The 24373-nt window shown below is 38.8% G+C and overlaps 1 protein-coding gene across 1 annotated transcript in view; it reads left to right on the top strand.

The window, feature by feature from the left end:
- LOC123758011 (zinc finger protein 236) overlaps positions 1-23645 on the top strand; it is a 135421-nt gene extending 111776 nt beyond the window's left edge. The window contains 6 exon segments of the mRNA XM_069338904.1: positions 440-656; positions 3264-3360; positions 3362-3395; positions 3878-3961; positions 13226-13377; positions 14201-23645. Coding sequence (XP_069195005.1) covers positions 440-656; positions 3264-3360; positions 3362-3395; positions 3878-3961; positions 13226-13377; positions 14201-14371 — 755 coding nt within the window. The 3' untranslated portion in view covers positions 14372-23645.
- Positions 23646-24373: the final 728 nt, after the last annotated feature.

The raw sequence follows: 24373 nt of genomic DNA, 5'->3' as shown, positions 1-24373 counted from the left end.
CAGCTAATGCTTCAGACCAACCTCCCAAGACGTTCCAATCCAAAACATAGCATCTTGGTGCTTTTAATACCAATAAAAGAACAAATCCTAAACAAAATTCATTACTTTTATTGACTGAATTGAAGATATCAAATGATTCTTGGGCATTAAAATAGTTGTGTAGTAAAATTCATTAAATTTTATTAATTGCTCACTCAGAAATTTGGAATAATGTAAACTGGGCTTTGCATAAATTGCTGTTCCCGCCTTCCTGGTGTGTATCAACATCCCATCAGCACCTGCATATGGCATTTAGATTGGTGGTAAAAGCTACTCACAACTTACAAAGAGAAAATGGCCAATATGAAGATGAGGAATTTAAGTACATATGTTACAACTTATAATTTCCTAGTACAGTACTTAAATGTGAATAAAGGATATCAAATTATAACTTCATCAGATTCAACACGTGGGAGCAGACGTCACCCTGTTTTCGTCGACAGTTTCCGTAACGATGAACTCGAACCCGGAGAAATTAGATTGGACCGACGTACAAAGATTATTGATGACGGAGAGAGTGGACGGCGGTTGGTTATTGCAGATGACCAGTCTGACGAGAGCCTCGACCATTCACCGCATTTCTCCAATTATGCTCCAAGGTACCATACCTGTGTTGAGTGTTATTTGCTTATTTGCTTTTTGTATAATTTTTTTTTCTTTACATGCCTAATATTTCCAAATTTTTATGCTATACAGTTGAACCTCAGTTTTCGAATTTAATCCGTTCCCAGAGACGGTATGAAAAACTGAAAAATATGAAAACCGAAACAAATTTTCCCATAGGAAATAATGTAAATGGAATTAATCCGCTTCCACTTCCCCAAATATATTAACTAAAAATACATATTATACAGAATAATACTCTTAGGTACCTTACCTTTATTGAGGACTTGTTGGTGTATGGAAGACAGTGAGGAAAGGGGAAGGAGGAGAGGTGTTAGTGTTTGGAAGCGGAGAAGTCCCCCCTTCCATTATAACAGCAGTGATGACATTTCTGGGATACTCTTTCTCTTACATTTTGCAGGCATACCACTAGGACCGGGTTGAGGTTCACTGCTTGCTGTCTTACCAAGAATCTGTCAATAAACACTTTGTTTTCCCTACATTTTAACACTTGTCTATAGTGAGACATCACATTGTCTCACTATGAATGCTCTCTTGTTTTTCTCCTGTTGTCATCCTCACAACTATTTTCTTAGGTTGAACATTACCACTGACTTTCTTGGAACCCGTGGAATGATATATAATAAGAACTCTTATGTTCAGAAACCAAAAAAAGCACAAAAAATTAAATTCTTCACAAAGAATTCAAGTGCGATCATCACTAGGCGGGAGACACTGGTAAACTGAAGCACCGCTCGCTCGGTGGTCCCGTACGTGTATAAACAGACTCCGAACACTGAGGCAAACAACAAGTACCCAATCAAATTTTTCTAAGAAATTGAGTTCGAGTATTGAAAAATAGGAAAATCGAGATTGCACTGTATATTGTATGTTTATGATGCCATATAATAAATAGATAATATTTTAAACATTTTATTATCTTATTATCTAAACCTTCCTTTTCTATATTATTCACTGCTGTCTCTGGGCCAATGCCTTCCAATCCCCATGATAATTGGAATTATTTTCTTGAGCAATAATTCCCAATTGGATCCTTCTGGTAGAGTAGGAAGCTCAGTGCTCATAACTGTACAGTAGCAGGATCCTTCTGGTAGAGTAGGAAGCTCAGTGTTCATAACTGTACAGTAGCAGGATCCTTCTGGTAGAGTAGGAAGCTCAGTGTTCATAACTGTACAGTAGCAGGATCCTTCTGGTAGAGTAGGAAGCTCAGTGCTCATAACTGTACAGTAGCAGGATCCTTCTGGTAGAGTAGGAAGCTCAGTGTTCATAACTGTACAGTAGCAGGATCCTTCTGGTAGAGTAGGAAGCTCAGTGTTCATAACTGTACAGTAGCAGGATCCTTCTGGTAGAGTAGGAAGCTCAGTGTTCATAAACTGTACAGTAGCAGGATCCTTCTGGTAGAGTAGGAAGCTCAGTGATCATAACTGTACAGTAGCAGGATCCTTCTGGTAGAGTGGAAGCTCAGTGCTCATAACTGTACAGTAGCAGGATCCTTCTGGTAGAGTAGGAAGCTCAGTGTTCATAACTGTACAGTAACAGGATCCTTCTGGTAGAGTAGGAAGCTCAGTGTTCACTAACTGTACAGTAACAGGATCCTTCTGGTAGAGTAGGAAGCTCAGTGTTCATAACTGTACAGTAACAGGATCCTTCTGGTAGAGTAGGAAGCTCAGTGCTCATAACTGTACAGTAGCAGGATCCTTCTGGTAGAATAAGATAACAAATTATAACGTCATCAGATGGAACACGTGGGAGCAGATGCCAGCTTACTTTTGCCAACAGTGTTCGTGTTCATAACTACAAGCTGGCAGTCAGGATTCTGTGCTCATCATGCAAAGACAAAATTTGTTGGAGTGGTTCTGAGACTTCTACTTCCCAAGCCCGGGCTGGGGCCAGCTTATCTTGTGATAACTGATCTAGAAAGCTGTTGCAGCAGCCTGCAGGCCTGCATTTCCTGGTGCTGCTGGTCAGTACACCATTAAATGTACTGACCAGTGATCCATTATTTGGTTCACTGGTTGAGATAATCACACCAAGCAGAATTGCTTAGTGGTTTATAATGGTGCATAAACATGTAGATAGTTATATATAATGTGTATACAGCATAATAACAGCAAAAAGTGTCTTTTATTGTTATAAGAATATAATATGGTTGTCCATGTGTAAACAACCATATTATATGGTTGGATTCCTGATTATTATATGGAATTCTTGTCCAGGTGGGATTCTTATGCATATGGGATTTTTGTCAAACATGTGAGTCTTATCTACATGTGATTCCTTGTTTATGTGTAATTATTTTTTCAGGTGTACAGTAATTATTCTTCATGTGTGATTCTTGTCCATGCGTGATTCTCATTCGCATGTGATTCTTGTTCACATGTGATTCTTGTTCACATGTGATTCTTGTTCACATGTGATTCTTGTTCACATGTGATTCTTGTTCACATGTGATTCTTGTTCACACGTGATTCTTGTTTACATGTGATTCTTGTTCACATGTGATTCTTGTTCACATGTGATTCTTGTTCACATGTGATTCTCTTGATTCTCTTGCCTTCCTCCTCATGTATTGTCTTTCTTCAGACTCAACATCATACAAGACCCATAGACAGAGACAAGGCTCTGATGCCAATCACTGATGACATAGGACGAACGTTCTTCGAATGTCCTTATTGCCACAAGCTCTTTGGCAGTACTTTCTGATATGAACCGGCATCTGGACTTTCACGAAGGTACGTCCATGTTCTTGCTAAGTTGAAGATTACACTCTCATAGGTAATGATGTATCCAGAAACATATACTGTATATATTATTGTTTTTGCATGCCTATAAACTGTACTGTACTTTATATTAACCATATTTGTGAATTACATACACCATATTTGTCTGCAATAGGATGCATATTTTTGGTCTACCACCAATCCAACAGTGTATTGTATTTACATGTACAAAATCATGTTTTCTCTATAAAAACTTAAAAATTCCAAGTTAAGTTTTTGTACCCCAGATAAATATATTATATTGAAATATTGAATTTAGTGAAGTAAGTACTGTATAACAGTACTTAATGACGAATATATAACAAATGTGGTCATTTCTGCTTCCTATTTTGTCATCCTGTAACCATGAAATATATTGAGTTTATATGCCATATTAGAGGCAGATATGTTTTGGAGGCAATACTAATGTGTGGAAACATTTTTGTGTGCAACAGATCTGAGGCCCTACAACTGTGAATACTGTGACTACTCGGCACGAACCAACAGCCAGCTTAAGGTGCACAAGATGCGGCACGAAGGTACCCTCCACCAACAGTTTACTTCACCCCGCTCTCTTTTGATTAATTATCATATTTTGCTGGTGTGGTAGATTGAGAACTTGAATACATTCAAGCACTTGAGGCTCTTGAGTTCAGATTGCAATATTTTTAAGGGATGGAAACATTTTTGTTGTATAATTCAACATTTTTTGTTGATCAAATTGTTATTTTATCTGTCTTAACTCTTAAATTATGCAAGGGTTATATTATCTGTATGCCAATAGAAAAATATTTAAAAAAATATTTCTGGGGGGAGCATCTTCGGCTCCCCTGGAGCTATCCAGGCTGATATGGATATATTAGACTTTGTCATCAGTCAGTGTGAATGGAGTTCTTAGGCCTTCCAGGGACCACGAGCCCAGAACCTGACCCCCTCCGAGAGGCACAAGGAACAATGGCCTATAGAATGGCACATGTGATTTGGAGCATTCTATGTCTGACATCGACTGTGTCTGGCACCCAGAAAGGTAAACACCCCAAAACAAACCTCTATTCTGGTTAAACTACTGCTGAAAGCTAAATGAGTGGACAGAACTTCCCAAATGAAAACGAACAAATGAGCATGATGTCACATGTGCCGTGCCTCTTGTCTGCTGCAGCTCCCCCCTCCCCGGGAGGGGAATGAGGTGCCCTAAACCCCTCGCGCTGGCTATCCCCACCTGAGTTCTCGGCTGATGTGTATGACACGGAATGGACTGTTGACGCCGACTCATTCAGTTGGCTCTGCCGGAAGTGAAATCTCTTTGCGTTGGCGTGGTCGAGGTGTCTCCCGGTATATGTGGCGTCCTTCCCCGACTGCGAGGCCGTTGGGGTCGATGCCTTCAGGCAGGACTGGTCGAGGTGGGGCTACCTGTACCTCTTTCCCCCAGTTCAGCTGTTGCTCCAGGTTTCTGGCTTGCTTGGAGACTTACCAGGGGAAGAGTGTCCTCTTGGTCCCTTGGTGGCCAGCCCAGCCTTGGTTTCAGGCACTGCTTGCTCGGTATCCGAACCCAGGGATTTTCCCGCGGCTACGCCTCTTTCAGCAGCTTGGTCCAGTTCGTTACACGGCTGTTCGATCTTCACCTCGAATCTTCGCGTCTGATCTTTTGACCCGAGTCTATCACCATCTGTATGGCGATCAGGTGGCTTCTTTGATGGTGTCCCACTGCGTGCTTCATCTCGGAGGCAGTATGAAGTTCCTGGCGGTCCTTCCAATTCTTTTTGTCTCTTTGTAGGTGTGCTTTGCTCTCTGTTAAGGTTGTCCTGTCCTTTCTCTCGTGGTTGGTTTCGGGAGCTGTCATCTTATGCCCAATAATGGCGCCTCATATCGTGCAGCACTGGCGGAGTCGCTGCAGCTTGCTATCGGTATTGATGTTACTTCTGTGTCATTTTGCAAGCTGTCTCGGGTGTTGTTACATCTCCGGCCTGCTCATGCGCCACCTGAGCCATCCTGGTCTTTGGACAGGGTGCTCTCTTATCTCTCTTTTCCCCTCGGGTTGTAGTGGCTCCTTCGGTTCAGGATTGTTTTCTCAAAGGCTCTTTTCCTGTTGGCTTTGGTCTCTGGGGGTCGGGTTGGGAAGTTTCATGCTCTCTTCCGGTGCAGAGGTTTCTGCTCTTTTGGTTCTGGAACAGTGGTACCTCGGAATGGGATTGTCCCTGTATGCGAGGTTTTCGGAAGGCGAGGTGTATTTACTCCAAAAATTTGTCTCGGAAGGCGATGGTTACTTCGGGAGGCGAGTTTGGACGCGAGTTTGTTGATACGCGTACAGCCGACCTAGCGCGTTCGTCGCCCCTCCGCCCCTCAGTTTATTATTGTCTCGCGCTCAGTGACTACCCCCACATCAATTCTTCTCGCTGATTTTCAGTGTTTTGTTGGATTTTTGGTGATTGTCTATACAATTTGTTATTATATATCTCACCATGGGTCCCAAGAAAGCCAGTGGTAAGGATAAAGGCCAGAAAGCTCATGTGAGGATGACAATAGAGGAGAAACAAGAGATCATTCGGAAGCATGAGAACGGTACACGTGTTGTTGAACTTTGTAGGCAGTACAACAAAGCCACATCAACAATATGCACTATACTTAACACTTTCGCGCTATCTGAACGCGCCGGCGCGTCCGGTTTCGTCTAACGTAAACGCATAGTGGACATAAAGTTATGTCAACTTTTAAAATATTTGTATAAAAATCAATTTTTATCCGATTTACTTTGGGTTTGTTTTAAACTGCACGCTATGAGGCTCTCTTTCTCACCACTAGGCTGCATGGTACAATAAGTTCATGAAAGGTGTGGATAACTTCGATCAAATGGTATTTTGTCCCAAACGGGTTGCAGGTGGGTGACTTTAGCCGTTTATACTGGTAATGCTTTCCCCCATATCATGTATTATATGCATATGTCTGTTTAGGGAATTTTATTCCGATCAATATACAACCAAAAATAACTGTGTGCAACAAGTATAAACTTGACAACATAACAAAAGTAAAAACATTTCGTGTGTGTTTGACGCTCACTGATATGTTCCAGCGTTGTTTTTATATTTGGCGCTATTCTAACTTACGCTTTGTTGATATTTTTTACCTATGGGCACATAGAACATTCTATTGCGAACACATTGACACAAAAATGAATGACGTACATAGAAAATTAATGTCATGAGAGTGAAATAAGTATAAACTTTCAAAGCGCCGTGCGTCGTCCCGTCACCGATACCAGGTAACAATTTCACCACTTCCCACACTCTTGCGGGCGGGCCGCAATCATTATTCTACGCTTATATTCATATCACCGTGTTGGGACTTTTCATTGCGAGTCCATTGATACCAAAATTAACGCTGTAGAACAAGTGTGGAGGTGATTACAATCCCAAGAGTAAAAACATTTTGTTGCTGATGGGCGCTCACGGCGAGTCATCTTCGTAGTTATTTATTTGGTGCTGGTATCCCTATACGTTTCGTGACTTTTTTTACTGATGTTCTTCTAGAGAATTTTATTGCGAACACGTTGGTACCAAAATGAAATACGTAGCATGAGAACTAAGGTCAGAAGAGTAAAAGAGTATACACATTTTTGTTTTTACGCTTAAGCGATAAAAACGCAGCGCGCACATTCGGTTGGCTGAGTGACCCTTTGCGGAGAGCGCGAAAGTGTCAAGAAGAAAAATAAGATTATGGGTGCTAAAGTGGCAAAAGGAGTAAGAACATTAACGGCACAAAGACCACAAATACTTGAAGAAGTGGAAAAGTTGTTATTAATTTGGATACACGACAATGAGTTGAGGGGTGATAGTGTTTCGGAGGCCATTATTTGTGAGAAAGCCAGGGTGTTGCACGAAGACCTTCTAAAGAATACCCCTACAACGAGTGATGCAGATAGAAAGAGTTTAAGGCAAGCAGGGCTGGTTTGAAAAATTTAGAAAGAGAAGTGGGTATCCATAGTGTTACAAGGCATGGGGTTATGTGATGTGATTATGGAAGGGGACTCCCTTCCAAACAGTAACTCCTCTCCTCCTCCCCCCTCCTCACCATCTTCCATACGCCTACAGCACTCGACAGCAAGGTAAGTAATAACTGGAACACAGTTTTGTAGGTTTATTTAGATGAATTAGGTAAATTAGGTATAAAAATTTAGTTTGATGTGGGGTTTTTGGGGTAGTCAGGAACGGATTAATTCATTTCCCTTTATTTCTTATGGGGAAATTAACTTCGGAATGCGAGTTTTCGGAAGGCGAGGCGTTTCCAGGAACGGATTAAACTCTTATTCTGAGGTATGCCTGTAGTAGGTTTGTCTGTTTGCAGCTGTCTTCTTTTCTGGCAAAGAATGAGACGGCTGCTTTCCGGAGGGGTCCTTGGGTTGTTGATGCTTGGTTGGTTAAGCTGAGGGTGCATTCATGTGTTGTGTCCGGTTGCGGCTCTTTGTCATTATCTGTGCGCCACGGCTTCTGTGTCCAGGGACACGCTTTGGGTTGATCCGGTTTCCCTTCTTCCCTGTTCTAGGGTTCGGGTCTCCCAGGTCATCCACAGGGTTATTCGGTCCAGCCAGCCTGCGGTCTATCCCTGTGCCCACGACGTTCGTAAGTTTGCTGCACTTGCTGCCGTCTTCAGTAACATGTCTTGGGCTGACATTTGGGTGCGGGATTTTTGGCAGTCGAACAGGGTCCTAGCTGTGCACTACCTGGTCAATGTTCCAGGGCCTAATCGGGCCTGTGTTGCTTTGGGTCGGCAGTTGCAGCCAGTTGTCTCGACTTTGTGTTGAGGAGCGAGTACTGACTACCTCCAGGATAAGTCCCTCTTGCTTTATTCTTTTGTTAACCCTTAAACTGTGCAATGGTGTGTTGCGTAATTTGCTATAAATTGCGCATCATGTCACGTGATGTGTTGGAGTACTACGCAAGATTTAAATGGCCCACGGATACACGGGTTCACCTCACCTTCATCAGGGCTCTTGTAAACAGATGCCATTTGTAAAAAAAATCGTGGGCCACATTCCCAGGAGTGAGGTCCTCAGTACTGAGAGAGCCACCAAGGCTGGCAAATGTAGCATGAGCTCACAGCACTGCTGTTCAGCTTGTGACCACAGCATTGCCTAAAAATGCCATAATATATATGTACATGCTATTATTTAGCGATGATAGTATTACAGAAGACCCCTGACTGTGATCAAAATGACCAGGATTCTGATAATAGCAAGATTGTTGTGATAATTAGTGCTGTAGTGGGAGGAGTAATCATGGTGGGGAGGGAGGTAGCGTTGTCTGCTGACTCTGTGTGACCACCTTTTACTGTCTGGACTCACTATACCAGCTTAGTTGTTACCAGCTATGGTGAACAAAACATGCAGATACGTATATATAACGTCTGTATATAGTAAATAAAAGCAAAAATAATATGGTCGGAGGAGGAGGGTGGCGAGTCAGGTGAGGAGGGTGGCGAGTCAGGTGAGGTGAGGGAGGGAGCGAGTAACAGCCAGTGGCGGGCTGCTACTGGCTGCCACTGCCACTGCCACTCAGCATACCAACTTAGTGGTTCGTTATGGTGAACACAAATGTAGATACTTATATATAACGTCTGTATATAGTGAATAAAAGCAAGAACAGTATGGTGGGAAGAGGATGTGGGTGAGTGAGGAGTCATTGAGTGAGTGGCGGTGAGAGGCTGACTGGCAGATGTGGTGGCCACACCTCGCCGCTTTTTGACTTGCAATATCAACTTAGTGGTTCGTTATGGTGAATAAAACATGCAGATATGTATATATATATATATATATATATATATATATATATATATATATATATATATATATATATATATATATATATAACCTGTGTATATAGTGTAATACCCGACAAAGTATTTGTTTATTGTTTTATGAACACAATAATGAATCAATAATATGCTCACCATAATTTTGAGTACAGCAATGATTCACACATTTTATTATATAAATATATCACACGCTACACTATTGAATAATATTACAGAAAAAAAACGAAGAAAAATCAATCAGAAACATTGAAATAATTAGGTAATTATCTCTTTGTGGCCACTCCTGCCTGACAGCTGTAGCTGAGCAAACCGCCTCGGACGCACGCTGAGTCAGCGTCTCTTTTTTGCCAGACTTCCCCGCCCTATAGCGGGCAAAATATGCCACTTACGATTTTTTTATTATTTTTTCCGTGATCAGGGAACACAAATTAACAGGTTTAGAAGATTTTTTTTTTTTATGTGCCTGTGGGTGACAATGGCCAAATAGCTCTTAGCAACACAAGGGCTAAGTATCTCCAGGAAGCCGAAGGGGCTCCCCCTAAGAAAACCAGCTTTGAATGTAACGAAACGCCATTTTCTGGGTGAGACCTGGAAGCTTCCTGGCACCACTCCCTCCCTCCCCCTCAGTCGGCAGTGTTTTTTCGTGTGTTTTGACATCCAGCCTCGTAACTGAGGTGGGGATAGGCGGCTCAATGGGTCTGAGGCTCCCCCTTCCTCCTCCCAGGGAGGGAACATCTGCACAGACCAGCGGCACGTGTGACATCATGCTTGTTTGCATGTTTTCATTTAGGGGAGTTCTGTTCACTCGTTTAGCATTCAGTAGTAGTTTTAACCAGATCAGGGGTTTGTTTTGGAATGCTTACCTTTCTGGATGCCTGACTCAGTCGATAGCAGACACAGAATGCTCCAAATCACATGTGCAGTTCTATAGGCCATTGCTTCTCGTGCCTTTCTAAGGGGGTCCTCAGTAGGCCTAAGAACTCCATTCACACTCACTGATGCCAAAGTCTAATATATGGATAGCTCCAGGGAGCCTCTGGTCTTGCCCAGGAAATAGCATTTCATTACCTTCAACGCTGGTTTTTTGTGTTTCTCTAGTGGTAAAAACCGTGCCCCTGGGCATAGGAAAATTATCCCAAAAGTCTTGTCACTTTTCAAGATGACAGATGTTTACTCGAGGTTAACATCTTAACACTTACATTCTGATATTGCCAAAATGAGTCATCCAATTGCTATTTATAAACATTTGTATATTCACTGCAGTCATGCATAATCTGTTATAAATACACTCTTGATTTTTGCAGCTTTTCTCCAAATTTGCAAATATTTTGACACTAAATTTATAGTTATAATCCAAAAAATATCTTGGAAAATGTAAAATAATTGTAAACAGTTTAAGCATTGCCGAGTGGGACCTGTCGAGTCTATGATTAAGGTCGGGAGGGTGCGGAAAGGCCGGACTGCCTAAATGTTAAGATGGTATGCACACCATGGGTTAAATATTTTATTTAAGATGATAGTCCACCACGAGTCGAACATTTCAAGACAGTGTGCACATCATGTTTCGAACATCTCAAGATGGTATGTACATCATGGGTCAAACTTTTAAGATAATATGTACAAGAAACATTTTAAGATGCTATGCACATTCATAAATTAAGTTGCTCTTTGCACCATTGGTCGAACATCTCCCTGCAAACGCACACTGTAACAGTCCCTGTGAATTTCTTGTTACAACTTATAAGAAGATTTAACAACTTTATTACAAGTTTTTATGACATTAGAACAATGTTACAACTTGCTATATTAGTTGTTACAATTGTTAGGTGTTAAAACTTGCTCGAACGTTGTAGCAACGTCGTAGTTTCGTCGTGTGTTTTGCGGGCTTTGACCACTGTACGATGCTCACCGAAATATCTCGTTTGCTCATAAAGAAACCTGACTTGTAGGTATAGTATAGGGAATAGTTCAAAACTCCTGCGGGTACATGGGGCTCACATCTGCTTCCTCAAGCCCCCAGTAAACAAATGTTATCTTGAAATAAAATAATCTCCATCCCTCTTGGCTGTGAAAGCCTCAGTACTGAGTGAGCGAAAAAAGGGTAGTGCTGTGATGGATATGTGGGCTTGTGGGCCACTCCAAGCAACATCCTATTGGACCAAGCTCTCATAAATCAAGCCTGGCACCAGGCTGGGCTTGGGGTGTAGAACTCCCAAAACCCCAGTCCAGATGCAGCTGCAGGTTATAGCATCACTGTACAGCTCAGGGACATAGAATCAGTTAATAATGATGAATAAAATAAGTAACTGCAATTATTTTGCAATGATGGTGTCAAAGATGATCTTGACTGATAAAGACTATGTACAAGGTTCACTTATATCAGTGAACACAATGCTGATTAAGTAATGGTAATGTCTTCTTACAGACATAATAACATAGGATAAAAACCCACACTTGTGTATTTGTGAAATTTATGTAAGGAATTTACACCAAGTCTTTCACACTCTCCCGAGTACTTTGTCAAGGTCTGAGTGTGTTATTAGGACAAGATTTACACCTCAATGTCTTGATTAGACATTGAGATGTGTCTCAATGGTTCACTGGTTCAATAGAACCAGTGAAGAGCAGAGGTGCCATAGGCACAATCAGAGAACACTGTATGAACATCAGAGGTCCACAGTTGTTCGACATCCTCCTAGTGAGTAAGAAATATTGCCGAAACAACTGTGGACATCTTCAAGAGAAAAACTAGATAGTTTTCTTCAAGAAGTGCCGGACCAACCGGGCTGTGGTGGATATGTGGGCCTGCGAGCTGCTCCAACCAACAGCCTGGTGGACCAAACTCTCACAAGTCAAGCCTAGCCTCAGGCCAGGCTTGGGGAGTAGAAGAACTCCCAGAACTGCATCAAGCAGGTATACATGAAGCTCAATGAAGTCATAAGAATATGATCTATGAGTAAATATTTAGGCTGTATAGTGGGATTAACTACACACAGAAATCACAATACAGTAGCGTGATGCATCACATGAACAAATCCACAAGGGCCGTGACAAGGATTTGAACCTGCGTCCGAGAGCATCCCAGACGCTGCCTTAATTGACTGAGCCATGATATGGTATAAGAGTTGCAACCAGAAATTCTACCGAATACTTAGGCAGTGTCTGGAATGCTCTCGGACGCAGGTTCGAATCCTCGTCATGGCCCTTGTGGATTTGTTCATTAGTGAGATTAAGGTTGCATCCCTCGACTGCCCAGGCACATGACAAGTCCAGGGAGGCAGGTTTGATTTCATTGTACGACTGCAGTATTTCCTTACATGTGTCTAAATGTGCATCAACCTCTGTAATATCATTTGCAGTTTTCGTTATATTTTCTAGCCAGTTACCTGGCTATTAATTTTTAAATCAACAACAGAATTTATAGTTTAATCTTCCAAATTTTTTTAACATTACTTTCTAACCAACATATAGAAGAACTTTTACTTCTGCCTAACCCTTAAACAGCTCCAGCCACTACCTGTGATTACCTCCTGTGCTCTGATAGTTAAATGCACATTTTTTCATTGATTGCAAGAACTATTTTTTCTTGTGCCCCACAATATAGTACTCCCAGTTAGCCGAGTCATTTTAGGGATTAAAGTATACTAGTAGCTTTATGCAATGCCAGGATGACTTTTCTTCTTTCATCTTAGAGACTTGTCTGGGTAAAGCACCGCAATTATTGACATCCAAGTCGAGATCTATGACTAACCTGATTTTAAAAAAGGGCGTTACATCTTGGCAACTATTTAACAGACATATGAATTTACTATTAGGATATAAGAAGAAAGGAAATTGCAGAAGCTTTGGCCCATATGAGGCAGCTCCTATTTATACCCACCATTCTCTAAGTATTGATAACCATTAAGAAGCGTGAAGTAACTATTCTAAGGTTTCTACTTTGGTATTACTTGTCAGTTGATTTGATCACTCATAATGAGGCTATACATTTGTTTCAGGTATAAAATTGTATAGTTGCGACGTCTGCAATTACAATGGTGTAACTCAGAGTGACCTGAATAGACACAAGAAGACACAAAGTCATATTGCACGTAGCCAGAATGTCTGCTCCATGTGTGGACTTGGTTTCTATACAGCATCTCAGAAGCAGGTGAGATACTCTTTTACTTGTGCATTATTACCAATTTGAAATAGAATTTCAAAACAATTTGCATGGTTGTAAGACTACAAACTGTATTGTTTATACTGGTGTATTAATTATTTTTAAGAATTTAATGAGGCAATCTGGCCGCATAAGACATACTCAACTACCTGCTGTACAGTATTGGAACCACAACAACAATCCTTCTGCTGTCCTCTACCTCTCATGCATGCATGTAGAGGTCAGGGACAAGATTCACCAAGCAGTTATGCAAGCACTTACGAACGTGTACACCTTTCTTCAATCTTTGACGGCTTTGGTTACATTTATTAAACAGTTTACAAGCATGAAAACTTCCCAATCAACTGTTGTTATTGTTATCAACAGCCTCCTGGTGCTTCAGAGCTCATTATCTGTTTCATAATTATAACCAAAGCCGCCAAAGATTGAGAAAAGATGTACAGGTTCGTAAGTGCTTGCGTAACTGCTTCGTGAATCTGGCCTCCGGGATCTGAGTTCCATTCCACCATAAAGTTTCAATAGTTTTCTTATAGATCTATCACAAAATTGTGATTCCACTGTGCATGCTAACCTCTTCAAAAAGGAGGGCCAAGTATATCCAGATTGGTAATATTTTTCCTAGACCAATGACCGACCTTCCCCTAGATGCAACCCACAACAATTGCACCTATTTATAACTAGGTGAACTGAGGCATCAGGTGAAAGTAAGCATACCTAGTATGTCTGTCCTGGCTGGGGATTGAACCCAGATCTCTCAATTGTGAGGAAAGTACTGAAACCACTGTGCTACAGCTACTCTTTGTATTGACAGGTCCATGTGGTACAGTGTCACCCAGAAGTGGAAGGAGCATCATCACTGATTCAAATGAGTTTAGGACCTCCAGTTGCTCCACTGCTTTCGAGCTCGGAGTACTTTCCTCTCACCTCCACGACCCCTGCTAATGCTCCTCCTCCTCCACCTGCAACAGCAACAGCTCAATAGGAATCCAAGAAATGCAAAGCTGAAAGGTAAAAGCTGGAGAATGAGTGAAGTCATTGATATGACTAGTGGATGTGTTCCAGTGGTGTGATTCACTAACGAAAGAGTTCAAATGATGTGATCTATTATCGCAAGGGTTCAAGTGATGTGATCTACTATCGCAAGGGTTCAAGTGATGTGATCTACTATTGGAAGAGTTCAAGGCAAGTGGTGCAATCCACATTACATACAAATATAATTATTATCCACAGTTTTGTACAAAATATTTTTTAGGTAGAGGATTGCTGTGGAGAAATTCTAAATATGGATATTTGCTTGAAATACATTTTGTTATTTTGGATGTGATTGTTAAAAGTCTTTTGTATGGAAGATACACAAGTTATCTCTATTTAATGTGGCATTAACTTTATTTGTACGAAAATATCAGTGACGTGTACATCTGTCATAACATAAGTCAATAGGTTTTGGAAAGGTTATTCTTGGCCGTGGTGCCTAAAGAAAACATAAATCTAATTTGTTTTTCACCTGTATAAACAAGTAAGACTAGTGAAGCTTTTTAATGCAGCTGTCATTTTGGCCTGGCAGATTTTGGGCACATGATGCCATATTAATAGAATGAAAATTATTAGATAATGGAACTAGCTAACTACCACATTCCCTTAACAAGATACAGTGCATGTTTTCTTCAATGGGGTATAGGATGTAATCATGTTCATTTGGTACCCAAATCAGCTAACTCTACCCAGGAAGATGTGAGGCTTTTCAGAAATCTCAGGAGATGTTCTTTTGTAACATCTTTACCACTTAAAGCCCTAACATTGTTCCGGGGTTGCTTGACACCGCAGTATCACTGAACTCACGGCTTATTAGCTGATGGTTCAGTTCAGATTTGAGAACACTGATGTTTGTATTGGGCACACATGCTCTGCAGGTTTCATAGTTGGGCTCCAATATGAACATGCTGCCCTTGCCTGCATGTGCCACCCTATCAGCACAGGACATACTGTAACACATATTATGAGAAGTAGTTTTGTAATATAAAACCAGTTTATATGTGGGAAATTGGATGAGGTGTGTGATATGAAAGACTGTAACCCTTAAACTGCTAAATTCTGTAAAAGTCCTACATCCAGGTACACAGGACAAAAAAAGTATTGAAACCCCCATAAGGATCAATGTATTGCAACCTTGTAAGGATGATTCACATATGGCATTTGAGAAGTGTAAGGGTTAAAAGATGATGATGAGTGAATAGTCTTTAAGAATCTTGTGAATGACACACTAGTGAGAAGTTTTTTATCATTTTAAATTTGAATAACTATTCTTCATAACATGCTCATTTTGCTAATGGTTATTAAACAGGAAATGCCTGAAGTATGTAGTGTGTTAATGCTTAGACTATTAATGTGACTATTAAAACATCAATGAAAAGTTATGGGACTAGTAGCCCAGAATTTTATTATGAGGAAATGAAAATCTCTTCAGCAAGAACTAATGTTAGAATAACTTCGTACACATTATCAGGTAAGTAAATAGATTCACTGAAACACATTGCATATAATTAATTTCATCATGTGGGTGTTTGTCATAGTGTACAACCTATACTGCGTGTGTTTGTCAAGGGACACACACACACACACACACACACACACACACACACACACACACACACACACACACACACACACACACACACACACACACACACACACACCTGCACACCTGTGGTATGGTGTTTGTCGCAGTGTATAACCTTTAATGTGTGTGTTCGTCAAGGGACAACACACGTGTGCGTGCATGCGAGCACGCACGCACGCACGCACGCACACACACAACACACACAACACACACACACACACACACACACACACACACACACACACACACACACACACACACACACACACACACAAAACTGTGGTACCTAAAAGGTCAAATATCCTGTATTTACCTCACACCAGGATGTCTGGTCCATTTCCATGTATAAAGAGAAGCTGTACTATATACCTCTGATAAATAGATGTGAAATGAAACACGGAAGAGTGAATGAACTGTGGGTTTGTGCGCATGGTTTTGTACGCATGCAATATATGCTGCCCATCATGCCGAGTTGTACCCCTCGTTAAGAGTTTTGATCTTCATATTGTCCGTTTAAACCAAGGATTGTTAACACACTATACTATGTATTTCTTAATGACGTAGTCATCTTTTTATCGGTCCGATTAATCATTTTAACACTTCGTTTATAATGTGACTAGTTCATTTAATACTTCATTTAAAGTCAAGATGAAGGTCAAAGTATTTTAGCAAGTGGAACTAGTGTTGATGGATGCCAAGTACAAGTGTTTTATATGTTAATTGTGCTTTTGTGGTAGCTATGCTTACTAATTCTCAGGTGTCTTTTTCCTGGCAAAGTATTATATCACCATGTTTGACTTGATTTTTTTTTTTTAAATGTTGCCAAATTCACAATTTTAGATATCATTTACAGGTCAAGCTGGTTGATTTCAGCTTTAGCTGGTTGATGATAAGACTTGAGGATGATAATACCTTTTCAAGCAGATTTCAAAATTTCTAAACTTAGAACTTTCAGGCATATGTTATTACATTTAGAAACTCAGAATATACATAAAAAATATATATTAAAGCAACATGGTCCTAAATAGTGCAACACGTTACGTATTCATGTCAGCAGCCGTTATTAACTAATTATCATTTTTTAATCTATACAGATATACAGTAGTCATGAGTAGCTTCTTTAATTATATATTAATGGTATTATTTCAAATATATTTTATTCATTAACATTTCAGTTAAAAAAATGATCTTATTGAGGGTTTTAACATAAAAGTATTAATTGAATCTTGAAGTATAAATATAAAATTTGGGCTTTTATAATGCTTTAAAACAAGTATAAAAAAATTTGTGCTGCTTTAGTATTATTGATGGTTAATAAGTGTGGACGTAAGACGTGCAGGATTCTAAAGTCGTATTTAAATACATTGGAGTGCACTTGGAATTAACCTATGAACTTTATTCACATATTTCTCTTTTATAAATGTCCTCGAGACAAATAAATATGCAAATAGTAAAAAATATAAGAAGTTGAGGATGTAGAGTGACATCACGCGTGATGAAGCTACGAGCAAATGTTGAGAGCGTGCAGTGGGATGGAACTCTCATCCCTGGACTCCCCAGACATACCTTTATTGTGTCGGTAGCGAGTGTGTCCTGCCAGGGAGGCAGGTTCCTCCCATCGTATGCTCACTATTTTCTCATGTCAAGGGTCTGATGCATCTACAGTTCCTCTTACTTTAGTAACTACAGCAGAAATAAATTTACAGTGCATTTCCTCGTGATACTTAAGAGAAGAAAATATTATTACTCGGTACTTTATCCCTCGTTCATCATTTCAAAGTTCCGAGATTTGATTCTTCTGGGTTCTTAGACTTTCGTATCTTCCAGACTTTATTTTTTGTTTGCCTTAAGGCTAGATCTGAAAGACTTATCATAGGTACGTAAGATGTGTGTGCACAATTTATGGAAGTTAAATTTTTTTTATTAATATTAAAGCAGAATCTTTTTGTAATTACAGAATTGAAAATATGCTATAGTATTTTCTTAAAAATTTGTCTTGATTAACAGCAAGCCAGTCTTACCTACGGACATTAGTTTAAGAAATGTTGAGCTAGATATACCCACACCTGAGGTTGTGGCCTTTGTTCTCATGCTTCTCTTCCTTCAAACATTTGTTCATATCTTTTCTTATTCATTGCATTTGTTCTAATTCACATTTGTTTAGGATTTAAATAAGCTCTACCCCATTATTGTCTCTGATAAGCAGAATCTTGCTCCAAGCATTTGTATGTGGTGCTTTTTAAGTCTTTGTTTTAGTTCATCGTTATATTTGTTTTGAAATTGGAGATGAAGTTAGTCATTGAAAGCATTGTAAATTTAGAGGGAGACCTCTCTTGAGATCAAGTGTTACAATGAGAACCTAGTCAAAGGTATGTGATTATTGAAAAGTAATTGTTGGAAATAATCTTGTTAACACATTATGGAAATGACAGTGTGACTAAAAATAAGTGCAGTATCTTTCTTTCTTTCTTTCCTTTCTAACAAGAATGAAATTACCCTGTTGCACTACACCTATTGGCAATAAAGATTTTTATTCAAAATAACCGATTTCTACAAAAAAGTTTCATTAAAGCATACACACATCATATCTAGACTCTTCTGTTGGTAGGATAGATTTTAATGATTTGTGGATGGCTAAGTCACTTTGGGGTTGTACAATGTTCTGTACAGTAAAGGTTACATATTTTGACCATTGATAGTAGGCATCCATCAGCCTCAGGAGACTGATGGCCATTACTGAGGAGTAAATTCTCACTGGCCATGCAAGTACACTTCATTGAGGTATAGTAGCAGTTCTTTTTTTTTAAGTTGTTCCGATCCACTCATCAGGAAGTTTCATCCAGAAAGTAGAAGAGGTGGAGGAAAAAAAAAAGAGAGATGAGAGAAAGCAAAATTAGTAAAGAAGGCTGTAGGAGCACAAGGCTCAAAAAGTAGACTAAATGCCATCCCACTGGGCATCGAACTTTGACCCATCAGAGTGCACCATCGTCGCCCATCACGCCCCCTCACACCGGCAACGGGCTGGATAATAAGGGGTTAATGATTTAAGATTGTTTCAATATTCTTTAATCCTTGGATCCGAGTTGTGTTCTCTCTTTCTCCTTTTTCCGTCACATCTAAACTTGCCGTGTGAAAGACATGCTTTTGATGAAAGTGATTTCATCTCTGAATTACCTAACCTTTTTCTTGAGGTTATAATGCAGGAATATTTACCTCAATGCTAACCAAGCCCCATGTGGGTTGCAGCTTACTAGGCAGCAGCTGCTTTACAGGATAGGGCATCCTAGTCTAGGTTGTTGCAGTCCTGGTGTGGCTTGGAATGCCCCAGAGTTGGAGCTGAAACCCCCTTTTAATGAGATCTTGAAGTGTTTGGTTATGCAGACATGCTCAAAGTATGCGAGTTCAGTACATGAGGAAGTCATGTGGGTTTTATGCATCTGGAAGACTAAATCTTCACTAAAGTTTAAGAGTGAATACCACTATATTCAATCTTTTGGCAGAACCTCCTTAAGTCCCCTCAACCCTGTTTGATTTATAATTTCTTTCATTTGGTTTCTGTTAGATACTCTTACTGTATTTTCAAACTATGTAGGTAGGAAAGTGGAGAAGCACACCTCCCTTCCCCACTCAGTAGTCTACTTACATCTTACCAGTGGTATATATAGCTACAATCTATCAAGACAAATTGATAAGAATTACTGTTGCAAAATTTGTTTGTGGGAACTTGTTTCTGTAATTAGGTTACATGATCTTTTTGAAATCTAGCTGCTTATACATTGTAGATCATGCAAGTATTTTGAGTTATTGACACACGAAGGTGCATAGTTCATTAATTAACAACTGCAGCTTTTATGTATGTAATGTTGATCTAGGGTATAAATAGTTTATTAGAAACACAAGTCAAAGTGTTATGATCTATATATAGTAATATTATGTGCCAAATTATCAATGAATGTGTGCCATGCTGTTGCTATTTTCTTAAGTGAAAAAGCACCAAAAGTCACAATTTCAAAACTTATAGATTAACGAAGGAAAGTTGTCACCATTTACTTTTGACATTTTAACAGGCAAGTTTGGTACGTTTTTAAGGATGCAACAAAATTTCTAGCTTTTGATATCCAATGAATCTTTCCTTACTGTACAACACTTACAGTAACTCCACGTACAAGTTGTGCATGTTGGGATTGTGCTGTGCTACATGTCCACTGTGCACATGTTAGCCTCCACGCTGCCCTCTTACTAATGTCATCCTTGACAAAGGTATGCAGGAAATGGTGTCATTGGTTAACTTGATATACATACAGATTTACTTTCCTGAAAGTATGTAGTTTGGAGGTGCTTAACCAGTGGTGTAAAATTTGTTACATATAGATTTTTGTTATAAATATTTTGATAGTTTTCAACATAGTTGAGTAAAGAATATAGATCGGGCAGTAGAGGTTTGTTTTCAATTAAAATCCTGTTCCTTCTTTTAAGGTGATGTACAGAAGTAACACCTCTTAGTTAATGTTTTAGAACTTTAAAACTCTGCAGTCAGGTGTTACAGTCTGTGTAATAATTATACACATTTCTTTATTGGGGTTGTTCTCAGTATTCTCCAAGTGTAATACCGAGACATTGGATTAAGGAATGGTTTAAGGCTATTTCCTCGACTGTTCATTCCTTTCTGTGAACCCGATTTGTAAATACTACAATTACACTGGACTGCTTTGAATTATATTTTTGTTATTTTTCCTGGTGCTATGATAGTTTTTTCTTTTCCTTTTTTTCAAATACAGTATATGGTCATAATGACTCATATAAATAGACTTATTATTAGATGTTAAGACTAGACAAATGTCCGATTGTGATGGAACATTTTTCCACTAGATAGGTGCTGTAGGAATGTTTCTGTAGGCTTCTGATAAATGTTGCTAGATTTGAATGAAGCTATTGTTAAATAACATTCCATTGCCAGAATAATAATTTATATTTGTTTTAAATTCTATAACTTTATGGAGTAGTTTAGAGAGACGGAAGGTCTTGATACACTGCATCCTTCACACAGCTCTTTGGTAGAGTTTCCTGAAGGGAATTCTTTAAAGCTTTAGTTAAGGGTGCCAATCCTATTTCTTGGAAGTTTTGGCTCCATTAGCCACAACTCAAGTGTACAAGTAGACTTGTGGTACATCAGCAGGAATCACTTACCTCAGTGATTTACATTAATAATTGACTGAGGAGATTCTCATTGTAAATATTTTCTTACCATCAGAATTTTGAGTTGGTTATGTATTCAGCATTAGTTTGTTTTTCATGCTGTAAATCTGAAGTAAATTACACAATGCTGCTTTAGGTGTTTTTTTCTTACAATAAAATCTTTATTATCCAAGGGCTCAGGTACTAGTATTTGTCAACGTACTGCATTTCACGTTTTAAATTGTGAAAGCAGAACAAAGTACGTATGTATTTACAAAAATATTATCTAGGATAATGAAGATTTCTATTCAGTTATGTGAAGCCCAAGTAAAAGAAACAAATATTGTTTTATAAATAGAAATACAGTACAGTTGCTATTATGGACTAGAAATTTAATTCAGTCGTATATTTTGTGGCCAAAAGCTCCTCGCTTTGTTATGTAACAAGTGTGCTATGGAGTTTTACCTCTTATTCAGGGAAAATATTTTCCATGATAGAAATTTCAAAATGGACAATTTTTACATCAGCAGATGTTCATGTATGTCTTAAAAGATTCATTATTTTCAGGCTTATGTTGAAGTATAGTTGTTCCAAGAGCTTGTATGGGATAAATTAAAATACAATTTTCATACATGTCCGAGTACCTTCAATATGATCTTTGCAAGATGTGCAGTGATACAATTATTGAACATACAGTACTTCCAATGTCTTGTGCAAGTCTCAAGGCAAATCAATTTATCATACATTGCACTTTTAGTGTCAAAGATTTTTTTTTTTTTTTTGCAATATTTAAGAATTGTGTACTAATGCAACCCAAAGACACTTGTACAAGTAGTCAGTCCAGATAGTATGAATAATTATATTATTGATTAGTTACAGCACTGTGTCTTTAGGTTATCTTTAGATGATTTCGGGGCTTTTTAGTGTCTCCGCGGCCCGGTCCTCGACCAGGCCTCCACCCCCAGGAAGCAGCCCGTGATAGCTGACTAACACCCAGGTACCTATTTACTGCTAGGTAACAGGGGCATTCAGGGTGAAAGAAACTTTGCCCATTTGTTTCTGCTTCGTGCGGGAATCGAACCCGCGCCTCAGAGTCACGAGTCCTGCGCGCTATCCACCAGGCTACGAGGCCCCATACCCAGAAAAAATTTTCTGTGTGTACCCAGAAAAAATTTTCTGTGTGTACCCAGAAAAAAAAGCAAGTGGTGCTAATCATAACATTAAACCTGGAATTTTTACATTATTTTTAACCCAGACTGACATTCAAGTGTTGAGTTGCAGAAGCGTTCTCTATGGCCCCAAGACAAGACAAACTGTGATCGTGTTTGTGGAACATTGTGCTGCACGATTCCTATACACTACATGCTCCTTCATTTCCTTCAAAAGATTACATAGCACTTGTGTTAAATATTTGTCTTAACATGTGTTTTTTTTTGTTTTTGTAGTGAAGACAGAACTATATTTAGGTAATTGCCAACTGCATAATATTGACATTATTAAATTAAGTCATAAAAAGTTGTATGTGGTGTGTTAATGCTGCTACAACTTTAATTAGAAAGTTGAAATGTCTCGAGTGTTCCAGAATAACGGCCAGCACGTCTTTCTATCTGCTGACTGACATAATATTTATTTATGTGATTTATCAAACTTGTTTCTATTTTCAGACCTGTATATATTTGTATTTAAATATACTGTAATTTTACTCATTGTTTTCTGATAGTTAATTTTGTGCATTATATCAGATATTTATTAAAGTATTTTAGGTAACTTGGTGATGCTTGGTCTCGCACTACTGAGTTACATCCTGCTTTGAATGTCTTCTCTTTTGTTCTACTCAACTGTTAAGAGGTTTTAATATGTTTAGAATCTCACATCAGAATACATAGGTCAAATATGATTGTTTATGTGTAATTTAGTGCCATTATATTTCCTTGTAAAAGTGATCCTTAATTTGAAGTTAAGAGTTAGGAAACAATGACCTGGTTTTGTGCAGATAGTGGAGAACAGTTGTCTAGCATACATTGAGTCATTATATATTATATACAAGATATATAATTTATTCCATCCAGTGTATTGCATCATATTGTTTTATAGATAGCTTGTTCCTGTGAAAATGTTGTATGTTTGGCCATCACAGGAGCCCTTAAGTAGGGATGCTCTTAGTGTGATTTTGTTGCCTTAATCTTTGTAATATATAATGTCTCCAAAATACATCAATTGTTATAGGTGAAATAGTGTAACTTAGTACTAAACAAACATTCCGTATGTATTGAGATAATTTAATGTCCATAAGCTTTTTTTTTTAGTTAAATTATACAAGAAGTTTGATAACATTTAACACTAAATTAGCGGCGAGCAACGTTTCTTTGTTTCATTGAATACTCTGCGTCTTGTCAAAACAGACTTCTGACAACCTGGTGACTTATAAATGGTGCACACAAAAGACAATAAAAAGAACTCTGTATGTGTACACATTTTCATTTACCTTGAAGAAGCAGACAGTGGTAAAGATTGTATTATATAGGAAGGGGGGGGAGGTGGCCACCCTCCCCCTCTTATTTCTATATAAAGTTAAGCTTGTTCAGCAAGAGATTCTTCGTGAAAACTTTCTGCAAGAGTAATGTAACTTACATTTTTGTTTACAAATTTCTGACATGTTTCTGATTATACACTTATACAAATGCTGTAACTGATATTATTCACTTCATATACATCACAAAATCAGCCAATAAATTTATTACTTACCAAATTGCAGTACTATAGTTTAATATATAAACAGTTTCATGTGCCTAATAATGTCATTTATTTCAGGTTAGAGCATTAATGATATGTACTTGCTGATATGAAATAACATGATACCAAACTTTAATGCAATACTTAACAGTACAATATGTTTAGCTTTACAGTATCTACACAACTGCTGCAACAAGCCGAGAACGCACAAGCATGCAGTATTGGCTCTTTGGGCCCCAGAGATCTGGCATTACACTATTAAAAGAAATATAAATGAAGATTTGTAGATTCTGTGAAAACAAACTTGTTAAATATTTACCCATTTTTGTCCTATGCTCAAATAATCTATAATAATAAAAAAAAAAGATATCACAAGGTCACTCAATGCTACAAAATCTACAACAATGCATCACTAAGTTCTATCTGCATGTACAAGGTCATTACACCCAACTGTACAAG

The sequence above is a fragment of the Procambarus clarkii genome, chromosome 40 (assembly GCF_040958095.1).
Source record: "Procambarus clarkii isolate CNS0578487 chromosome 40, FALCON_Pclarkii_2.0, whole genome shotgun sequence".
Classification (NCBI taxonomy): domain Eukaryota; kingdom Metazoa; phylum Arthropoda; class Malacostraca; order Decapoda; family Cambaridae; genus Procambarus; species Procambarus clarkii.
Note: the sequence above shows the minus strand (reverse complement) of the source record. Positions and strands in the feature narration are given on the sequence as shown.